General features: G+C 34.8%; 2 protein-coding genes across 2 annotated transcripts; one reads left to right on the forward strand and one right to left on the reverse strand.

Annotated features, from left to right (window-relative positions):
* Window positions 1–777: 777 nt before the first annotated feature.
* Window positions 778–2,178, reverse strand: LOC21392135 (probable serine/threonine-protein kinase PBL21). The gene is made up of 3 exons (XM_024175650.1): window positions 2,041–2,178; window positions 1,707–1,947; window positions 778–1,430 (listed from the first exon to the last, which is right to left on the reverse strand). The coding sequence occupies exons 1-3, from the start codon at window positions 2,176–2,178 to the stop codon at window positions 778–780; spliced, it is 1,032 nt and encodes a 343-aa protein (XP_024031418.1).
* A 2,845-nt stretch (window positions 2,179–5,023) lies between these two features.
* LOC21392136 (arabinosyltransferase XEG113) lies at window positions 5,024–11,537 on the forward strand. The gene is made up of 13 exons (XM_010113475.2): window positions 5,024–5,396; window positions 5,507–5,812; window positions 6,321–6,526; window positions 6,679–6,784; window positions 7,387–7,643; window positions 7,867–8,002; window positions 8,871–8,965; window positions 9,060–9,113; window positions 10,233–10,346; window positions 10,517–10,612; window positions 10,708–10,827; window positions 10,929–11,012; window positions 11,110–11,537. The coding sequence occupies exons 1-13, from the start codon at window positions 5,231–5,233 to the stop codon at window positions 11,275–11,277; spliced, it is 1,908 nt and encodes a 635-aa protein (XP_010111777.1). The 5' UTR covers window positions 5,024–5,230; the 3' UTR covers window positions 11,278–11,537.

Genomic DNA, 11,537 nt, shown 5'->3' on the forward strand with positions numbered 1-11,537 from the left:
GCAACTGTACAATCAGTTGATTCATTTTATAAGTACTGAGTGAGTGAGGGCTCTTTTTTTATTAGCAAAAAGGTGGTACCACTAAGATTTTGAAGTTTTGATTTTGTACGTTTCTCTGTAAACTTTTGACAGTATTCTCACTTCATAAAAAAATAACTTATTGTGTCCTTTACTCAATAAAACATTAATAATATCCCGATAAATAATAGAAATTTTGATTTTGTATTGAAACATGTATCATGTATATTAAAAAGCTTTTCATTGTGCTTAGCGTTAAATGTTACTTATTATTGTTGTTGATGCAACCATCATAGTTCTAACGATATACTACAGGCTATCATATAATAGAGTCAAATGTTCGTAGTGATAATAGGAGTACTCGGCAGGTGAATATAGGAATTTCACCTTTGAAGTGATGAATAAAGGAAAATAGTAGAAAATAGGCCAATATGAAAAGCTTAAAAAAGTATATAGGCTAATTTTTAGTTATAGAAATTAATAGGTCATAACTTGTCAAGTTATGGTTCATAACCAGATAAGTTATGGATAAATTTGTCAAGTTATGGTTCATAGTCAGACAAATTATGGATAATTATGGACAATAACTTATCAAGTTATGGTTCATAACCAGACAAATTATGAACAAAAACAGTAATTTGACCTATTTATTAACTTATATAAACTATTAACCTATTAATTTTAATTCATCTCAGTATTAATATTGACCTATTTCTTTCTTTCTCCCGTGAATAAATAGAATTAGAAGTGGTATAGAACCTAATTTAAACACGTACTGGGCTGCATTTGGACACAAGTACAGAGGGTATCCACAATCTGACCCATATCAGGCCTGGCTTCCCACCTGTCATTCAAAGCCCAATTGGTTAACTCCACCAACACTCGCAGCTGCCCGAAGTGGGCCTTCCCATGAAGTTTGGGATCCAATAACATTGCAGCCATCAAATCAATATCATTCCTATGGTTCATTCTCCACGGGTGCGTCCACTCAGCCAACGTTGTTGGGCCTTGGCTGGACTTGAGGCCCGTTATCAGTTCCAACACCACTACTCCAAAACTGTACACATCACTCTTTGGGCTCACCAGGCCCGTGTTGAGATAAGTGGTGTCGATGTAGCCGAATGAGCCCTTGATGGTAGTGGGCTTTAGTGGGCCATGGAGCTTGGAAAGCCCAAAATCAGCGAGCTTGGCATGGTTGTCATCGAGAAGAAGGATGTTGGAGGACTTAACATCTCTGTGGATGATGGGCTGATGGGCCTGGGAGTGGAGGTAGTGAAGTGCCTTTGCAATGTCAAGCCCAATGCTCAAGCGGCTCTCCCACGAAAGTATTCCTGCCTTTTGCCCCTCAGATGTGTGCATCCTCTCAAACAGGCTCCTCTTTGGAACATACTCCAACACTAGAAGTTGTTCTTCTGCATATATATATATATATATATATATATATATTAGTTTTCATTTTTCATATTGTACATATTATAGATGATCTCTAATTGGATTTGAGTTATAACGAGTGACTAACGTTGGTGGGGAAAAAAAGGATTTTTTTAAGCGCTATTCAAATAACAATTAAACTTAGGCTATCCTAAATGGACCTTTAGATATTACTTGTGTGAGTCACGTATAAATCGTCTTAGTTGTTGCTTAAGAATTTAGGGACTAACTTAAAAAATCCATAGCTAGGTACTTACCTCTATCCAAGCAGAAACCCAACAATGAGACCAAATTGGGGTGAGAAACCTTAAGAAGAAGTGAAATTTCATCCAAGAAAACTCTCCTGGAACCTCCTCTCTCATTCATGATCCGCTTCACAGCTCCAAACTTGCCATCCCCGAGCTCCGCTAGATAGACACGACAAGTAGCTCCGACTCCGATCTGGACTCCAAAATCTCTCGTGGCACCACGGAGCTCTTCTAGTGTATAGCTCCTAATCTTCATCCTCACTCCTACTTCTCCATAATCACATGCACTACTACCACTAATTGTCAAGCCTTTGTGATGATGATCATGATCATCAAATTGAACATCGGATTTGTCTCCTTTTCCATAGTTAGATGTTAATGCAAACTTTCTTAAGATGATGGCCACAACTAGCACGACCACAACGGCTGCAATTATCCACATCATTTTTGGGTTTGTAGTGGAGAACCCCAAAAGCCACATGATCTAAAATATTTATGTCTTTTAACTCTTGATCTTTGTTCTTTTTTCTTTTTGGTTGCTAATAACTCTTCATCTATGCTTGAAAACCTTTAGTTTCTTTACCTCATTCGTTGCATTTATAGATTATCATGTTTGTGAACTTTCAAGGATTTTTAAGATTCATTAATTTGGAATTTAGCACAAGAGAGAGAGAGAGAGAGAAATGACGAGCCAAGAGTAGTATAGAAAACTAACATTATGTGGGGGAAGTAATCACTAGTAAGGGTCTTTATTGTGTCGTTTAGCTTCTTGTCCATTATTAAGGCTTGTGTAAGGAATCAACATCTTATAAGACTAAATTATTGAGCCAAAGAAAAAAAAAACGAAAGAAGAGGAAATGAAAGGAAAACTAAAATTACCTTCTATAAATGTAAGCAAATATTCAACACAAACTATTGATTTTTTATTTTTTTATTTTTGAAATGAAATTAATTTCACATAAGAGACAAATTACACAACACATAAATGATCTCAAATATAAAGAAATTCGACTTCCAATCAATAATTGGATCCACCAGTAAAAGCTAAAATAGCACAGGGATAAATACAAGTACCGAAACTTAAATAGAAAAAGATCCGCTTAGCACATAAACTTCAAGCTTGACCATTACTGGTTGAACATCACCAAAACAATCGATGGACTAGCCCAGTCAACTAAGACCAATCCCCACGTAACAGGGAGGAAGGAGTACAAGAAAAAATAGAGAATTTTATCTTTGAGAGTACATGAGTCTGGATCTTTACCCCTTATTCTTGATAAATATCCTTTTGTTAGTATAAGTATTTAGCTAAAAAGGTTATGAATCAAAAATAAATGATAAAAATTTTGACTCATACACTTTTAAAAAGTATTTATCAAAATTATCTCAGGACAATCGCAATACGATACAGAGAAACCTCTAGTTTGAAAACATATACCACATGGTATGGGTGAGAGATTCTTTATTTTTTCCTTGCTGAGGATTTTGGTTTTCTTTTTTACTTAATCGAAACTTTTTTTTTTTTTTTTGCCGAATATAAGCTTTTGTATAATTTGTGAAGTAATCGGATAATTGTAATATTAATAGTTGACGGGTCGTGAAACTTTTTTTTTTTTGCTGGAATTTTTTTTTTATATTTAAAACTGCGCACCATGCAGGAGAATTAAGCATAATTTTTCGAGTTGTATGATCTTTCAATAAGAGAAAAACAGAGACAAGGAAAAAGAAAGAGTGGGAATAAATATATAAGAGAATTTATTGATTTGAAGGTTAATGTCTTTTATTTTTATTACTTTTTTCGTTAATATAATGTCATTTTGACTGAAACAAAATGTCAGCAGTCTTGACAATAAAATAATTAAAATGTTAGGTAACCAGTTGTTCACAACGTACAGGTAATTTAAGACGCACCAATTGCGTTATATAAAAATCTGGCCTCGATTAATTAAACTAAATAAATATAGCTAATGGTCACCCATATTCCTTTTATTCAAAACAGAGCCTATTTTGACCAGTCCAGATCAAATACATACATAGCGATCACTCACCAACCAAACAAAAAAAAATAGTAATTATCCAACATTTTTTACGAGACGTTTAAGATTTAGATGCACAATTTTTCTACTTTAAATTACACCTAATTTCTAAATGCATTATCATTGTGCTTTTGATTTGCACAATCTAGATGAACTAATGAAAAAAGCAATAAAATGTGACATAAATGTAAAAAAAATAAAAATAAAAATAAAAAAAAAATTGCGGCATAATGTATATAAAAATTGTGGCATCCCACCGAATTTTCTGTGTTTTTTTTTTTTTTGGCCTTTTCATTCTTTCTTTATAATTATCTCGACAGTAGTAGATGGGTTATTGTTCCCTGCAATTTTTAACTAATTGAAAATTTAACAACATTAATTTTTAATAGATTAAAAAAATCAATCATAAATATTAGTATTTTTCTTTTATATGAAAAACATATTTCTTATTTTACATTTTCTTATTATTATTAGACTTTTTTACATGTGACCCCCTTTAACTTCACGTATTTGGCAAGTTGGTCCCTGAATTAAAAATTATTTTAATTAGCCCTCGTACTTTCAAATTAGGATTAATTTCAAAAAAATTTCTCGAACTATGACCCTTATAATACTTTCTTTCCTGAATTTTATAAAGTAACATCGGTTCTCCCCGAACATTATTCCGTTAATAAGTTTTATTCTTATGTTACAATTAGTGATGGAAATCGCCACGTGTACTTAACCCATTTGAGGAGGATATTATCATAAATTAACCTGTAACAACCCTAGGTTATTAAAAAAGTAATTAAAAAAACTCAAATGCATTAAAAAAAACCATTTTGTCGATTTTTTTTGTTGTGTTAGGGCTAGAACTTTTCTCCAAAAAAAAAAAAAATCTGAGGAAAAATCAATCTTCATTGTAAATTTTCATAGTGAATCACTCTCAATGACTGCAACATGGGGAAATATTGATGATTTTAATCCTATTGTTCTTTCCTTTATTTATTCATTCCCCAACTTAAAAAAGCCTTATTATTATTATTATTATTATTATTATTAACTTTTTTTAATACGTCAATATATCGATATGTCAGATTTTTTATCTATTAGATCTATATAAAAAAAATAAAAAATAAAAAATATATAAATTTAATGATTAGAAAAATTTGACTTATCAGTGCGCTAGCGTATCAAAGAATCTCTATTAGTATTATTATTATTATTATTATTATTATATTTTTTGTATTATTATTTGGGTTTTTTTTTTAGCAATATTATTATTTGGGATTAAAGAGGAACTCAGTTGAGTTTCTAAGAGAGGGAGAGAGAGAGAGCAGAAATCAGAGAGGAACATGGAGGTTGTTGACCTTCGCTGAGGCTCAAGAGTGATCGATCAGATTCATATATCATATAAAGGAAGAAAGAGAGAAAGACAGAAAAAGAGAGAGAGAATGAAGAGAAAGTAAAACAAAGCAAAACAGAGAAACAATAAGAAAAAATTTCAATTATAAATCGATGGGTTGGAGGAATGCGTTAGAGGAAGCTCGGAATTGGAAACCAGTATTCGTGGCAATCTACGGCAGCCTCGTTATTGGGATTCTCGTCTCCTCTTTCTACGTCTTCTCCGCCATTTACTCTCCCAATTCTTCTCCTTTCCTTTCCTCTTTCTCTTCTCTCTCTCGTCAGTACTCTTTTCTCTTCCTACTTCTTTCTCATTTCATTCCTTCTATCTATTTATTATTATGCAATTCCATTTACTTTTCTTTCCTTTTTTTTTTTGGTGGCATGTAGATGAAGCAGCAAATCATTCAGAACCAACAAAAACGACAGTTAATACAGTTAAAACAGTTGGCACTCCAATGCCAATGCCCGAGAAACCAACCTTAGGAGGGGTTGGGGTCAGACCCATTTGGGAAGCTCCCTCTAGAACCAAGAAAATGCCGCCATTGAAGAGTTTTCGATTGACAAAGGAACTTGTTCAGCAAAGGGTCAAAGATAATGTCGTTATTGTTACCTTTGGGAACTATGCCTTCATGGATTTCATTCTCACCTGGGTTAAGCACTTGACAGATCTCAACCTTTCTAACATTCTTGTTGGTAAGTTTGTTTTTTCGTTTTTTTTTTTAAATTGATAAAATTGCTTAGGGTCAGTTTGGTATGCAGGTTTGAATTGTAGCGATTTGACCTCATTGGTTTGAACTGTAAAATCTTATCTTTGTAGTTTAAACGGCAATCCGAACCAGCATTTGGATATGCAATTAAGGTGTCAAATACGTACGAGGAATAAAATTTGGTTTAGATAGTGTTGAAAGCTTAAATTTGAAAAAACATGCGAGAATTGTCACTATAAAAAAAGTGTCAGCATTTGCTGAATTTGGGAGGGGTGAAAATCCTCAAATTGGAGCGGGGTCAAAATGATCTCCATAGTTCGAATAAAGTAACCTAACTAGTGTGCTCAACACCAATTTTAGTTGGGTACATGTATTCAGATTGTGTATGTACCACTAAACACGCTCGAGAATTTTTTTTTTGTGTGTGTGTGTGTGTGTGTTTTATTTACTTATTTTATTATACGTGTTTATGGTTTTTGGAATTGGTGGTTTAGGTGCTATGGACACCAAACTTTTAGAGGCTTTGTATTGGAAAGGGATTCCTGTGTTTGACATGGGGAGCCATATGAGCACAATAGATGTTGGATGGGGCTCACCAACATTTCATAAGATGGGCAGAGAGAAAGTTATTTTGATAGACGCAATCCTTCCTTATGGTTTTGAGTTGTTGATGTGTGATACAGACATGGTTTGGTTAAAGGTAAGTTCTCCTCTGTTCCTATTTGATTGTTTTGTCTACTTTCCTGTCGATGTATCCTTTGATAACTAAAGCATTCTAATCTCTTTATGATAAAGCTTCTTTTTTTTTTCCCTGTTATTCATTTCAAGTTATCTGTTATGTTTTTTAAACAGAACCCACTTCCTTATCTCGCTCGTTATCCCGGGGCAGATGTCTTGACTTCCAGTGATAGTGTTGTACCAACAGTTTCTGATGACAGTCTGGACAATTGGCAACAAGGTGAAGCTTTGAAATAAAACAAAATAAATTATCATTTTGTGTATGTTTTTCTGTCAAATGTTGTTGTTACAAAAGTATAGGCCATCAGCTCACAGGAAAAGTTTGTATAGCTGTAAATGGTACTAATATGGAATCATTTAAAAGTACGCGACATACCATGGATCTCAAGATCTCTGTTACTAGAAAGTTTTCTAGAGAAAAGCAAAAACAGTTACCGTCAGGTGCCTTTTGCTACAGAACGTATTACAGCTTCTTACTTTCTTTCTATTTTTCTTTTCCTGAAGGCTTCCCATGTAAGCTTTGATAATGGTTGGATTTTTCCATGGTGAATATGTAGAGGGCACATATGTATATATTTCTGTACTTTGGTTCTTAGATTGAGGATTAGTGACTGTCTGTATTTAGGGACTGCCCACAGATTGTAAGCTCACACCCGCGCCAGCCACCGCTTAGTACATTCTGTCTCAGCTCAGATAGTACACAGTTGTCATCATTGCTTCAATTGCGTTGCTATTTCTGGATCACTTAAGTTTTACTCCTTAAAAATATTAAATAAATCAATTCAATTCAATACTGACGTATATCTTGTTTCCCGTAAACAGTTGGTGCTGCCTACAATATAGGAATTTTCCATTGGCGGCCAACAGATTCTGCAAAGAAATTGGCGAAGGAATGGAAAGAAATACTTCTGGCGGACGATAAGATTTGGGATCAGAATGGTTTTAACGACCTTGTGCGCAGGCAGTTAGGACCATCAGTTGATAAGGAAAGTGGACTTGTGTATTCTTATGATGGAAATCTCAAGCTTGGAATTTTACCAGCAAGCATATTCTGTAGTGGGCATACATATTTTGTCCAGGTAGGATCTATAGATCTTTGCCTGCCTCGTTTGGACAGTATATCCTCGTTTAATCACTCCATAGATGCTAGACTTCTATTCCTTTTCTTTGTTATATATATAGTTTTCCAATTACTCGTGTGCCACAAAACTTAAAATTACCGCTTCACACAGTTATGTAGCATAATAAACTGTGTTCCAAGGTTCTACCAGGTCCTAATGAGTTGTAATGCTGATGTGGCAGGCCATGTATCAGCAACTCAGACTGGAGCCCTATGCCGTGCACACGACATTTCAGTATGCAGGTACGGACGGAAAGCGCCACAGACTGCGGGAAGGCATGTTCTTCTTTGATCCGCCAGAGTATTATGACGCACCAGGTACAACTAGGCCATATATTTTGTCTGTATTAGGATGCAACTGTTTTTGCTGTTGCTTTCTCTGCACACTACTATTTGATGGTTCCGTGGTTACAAGTCGCTATTACTTATTTCTTATTCTATCCCCATCACATCTTCATCTGTGTCTAGTAACAAGTGAAATAATAAGATGCATAACTATTGGGCGTCTTTGATATACACTTTACTTTTGACCTGTATTTCAAGTATCTAAAGCGCCTTCCTACATAATATTTGTATAAGAAGCTTGAGTCTTAGGCAGCCAATTTATTCAGGTGCCATAACTGTAAAACCTTTGGGGTCCGTTTGGTATGAGGTTCAAGTGCTTTGAACTCAAGGTTTTGGTTCAAACCTGTGTTTGGTTGCAAAAAGTAAAAAGTGATTTGAACCCTTGATGTGACATTTAAACCATTAAAAACAAAGGGTTTCTAAACTCAAACCCCCAAGGGTTCTCATAATTTGAACCTAGGTTCAAACCCCACAATTCAAACCACATGATTCAAACCCAAAAGGTTCAAAGCACCCTGGTTTAAACCCACTTACCAAATGGCCCTTGGTGTCTGACAGCAGCTGCTATAAATATCGATCATTTTTTACAATGACATTAAGTGGATGACACGTTTGCAAGTTTCCTTTCCTTTATTTTTTCTCATCCGTTTCTTCTTCTTTAGTTACAACTTATGAGTACGGGTTACAGTTGGGAACAAGATTGACTACAATAAATTTCATTGTTTATTGAACACGTAAAATTTAAAAAAAAAAAAAAAATCATCTCTAAGGCTAACTGTAAAATATTTATCACAGTTATACTGCAATACTAACCCTGATCAACTCTTTCGAATTTATGCAGGAGGTTTCTTGTCATTCAAGCCATCTATTCCTAAGAGCTTGTTACTTGAGGGGCAGCATAGTATTGAGTCCCACTTTGCTCTTGTTAATTATCAAGTATGCATGTATTGACCTACTCCCACTAACTTCTGCAATTTGTTATGTAACCGAATTACAATTGCTAATATACACTACAAATTATTCTTTTCAGATGAGACAAATACGGACAGCACTTGCGATTGCTTCTGTTTTGAATCGCACCCTGGTGAGATTATGCATTGATGTCTCTCTTTTCCCCTTATAATCTCCTTGTAGTTTTTGTTATAGCGAAAAATTTGTTGGGAGTTAATTTAATCCAGTTACATCTATCTCTTGATAAATTACGAATCCAAACACCAATTTGGGATTAATAAAGAATCCTAACTTTGTATTGTCCACATATTTCTAATCAATGTTGGAAACACTGATTCTACAAACATTTCCAATTTGTTGTTGTTTTCATGAGCATCATCATCAAGTTCGTCATAATGTTGTGTCTATTATTCGTGAGATTGCTTCACTTTGAGTGCTTAGTAGAAAGAAATAAGCAGGTGTTGTTGAGCGCAATTGAGACTAGAAAGCCTGTCTGAGCTTATGTGACTAATTAAGAGGCTTAAGTATTCAGCCAAAGCTCAACCTATGTTACAAGTCAGGCTTCAAATGAGATCAGCAAAGTAAAATTGATTTGATGGTGTAGAAGATTACTAGTCGAGTCCTTTTGCTCAAATTTTTGGACTCGTAATATTGCACCAAAAAATAGCAACTTAGTCACCCTTGTAGGGAGGTAACTAGGGATGCGGGAAAATGAAGTATCTAAAACGCAAGAGAAACACGTTACACATAATAGTTGAAGCACAAAGTTGAATTTGTTAATTCTAATACACCACCTGCAAGCAAAATATAATTTTCACGCTTGTGTTACAACTTGTTAGGAGTGGCTAAATATGTCCTCTAAATTTCTTACCTGGTTGAACTTGCATGGTGTTGAAATCCCGAATTTTAGGCTTAGAATCAGCTTCCTGATTTCGGATAAGTTGTTTCCTGATTTGATTTGATTCAGTAGATAACTTTCCTAATCTCTAGGCCATGACTTTAGGAGATTTGATTTTCATAATTATATTATAAATAGAAGCCCTATGTACAGAATATTCATTAAATAAAAAACAGAAAGCATTATTCCTGCTTTCACATGGAAACTACGTATATGATAAAACTGAGATATGCATGTTTGGCTGGTTTAATTTTTTCCCCTTTTTTTTTTTGGCTGGATCAACCTTAAAAATTTTGTGTTGTTTAAATGTCAATGAATATATTTTGATATTGTTCTTGTATATTTGAATATTAGGTCATGCCTCCATTATGGTGTAGGTTGGATCGGCTTTGGTTCTCACACCCCGGAGTTCTGGAGGGATCTATGACTAGACAACCTTTCATTTGCCCTTTGGACCATGTATTTGAGGTATTTCCTGTTTATTCAAGTTAAAAAGACCACTCTTCACGCAGCTTTCTTTACGAGAGTCTTGGCATTTACAAGTCAAATTGCCATTAGAGCATTTTCTCTACTAAAATCAACCTAATTTCCTAATTTCTACATGTAAAGTTGATTTTAACTTGTATTATGTACTGCAGGTAAATATGATGCTCAAAGAACTGCCTGAGGAATACGGTCCTGGGATCAATATTAGAGAATACTCTTTCTTTGACAATCCATTAATGCCCCAACAGGTTTCAAATTTATGATATCTAGTATGATGTTTTCTTTCCTCTCTCTTTTTCTTTGCTTCAATGCTTATATCTTACCCTTCTAAATGTTTTTCTAGGTGAAAGATTCATGGCTTGAGGTTCATCTTTGTGAAGAAGGAGCCGAAGATTGTCACGCATCAAATGACACAAGTCGACCAGGTGTACTCAGATTCCCGAAGCACAGCAATGAAGAAACGGTACTAGATTCTTACACAACACTCGTGTTTTCCGTCCATACTCGAATTAAGATGTTCATCTCCTTATAAGCTGAACCAAAAATTTCTACTTCCATATACAGTTGAAGACAATATTCTCATCGTTCAAGGATGTCAAAGTTATTCAATTCTCTTCAATGCATGCCTTCATGGGTTTCACGGACAAGGTAAGTTGACCACAATCTGTTTTTTGCCGGTATCTAATTCTTCGATTTCATGTCTTGTCTCGTGCTATATTCTGAGTCTTCTAATTGTTGGTTTCAGACAAGGGAAGAGAAATTTAGGAGACGCATGAAGCGATATGTCGGCATATGGTGTTGTGTGATGGATCACACACCGGGTCACATATATTATGACATGTATTGGGATGAAAAACCAGATTGGAAGCCGATACCGCCTCAAAAACCCGAGGATGATCACCCACCTTTGTGAGTTTTAAGCTCAACCCACATTGTCAAAAGTCCATTAATAGTAGAGGAATATTCACAGAAAGAAATATCCCTTGAAAGGTTTGCTTTTCAGACCTCCAAGAGGGTCCATACGTCTTTGTACATGGAAGAGAGCGTATCCCTAATTCGAGGATCTACTTTGTAGTGTTGACGTAAAGAATTTCTTGTATAACAATATTTATTCCGCACTCTTTGGTATTAACATTTTAAAAGCTCAAATAAAACAAGATGGAAGCTAAAGAT

This window comes from Morus notabilis, unplaced genomic scaffold, assembly GCF_000414095.1.
Source record: "Morus notabilis unplaced genomic scaffold, ASM41409v2 Scaffold752, whole genome shotgun sequence".
In the NCBI taxonomy this organism is placed as follows: domain Eukaryota; kingdom Viridiplantae; phylum Streptophyta; class Magnoliopsida; order Rosales; family Moraceae; genus Morus; species Morus notabilis.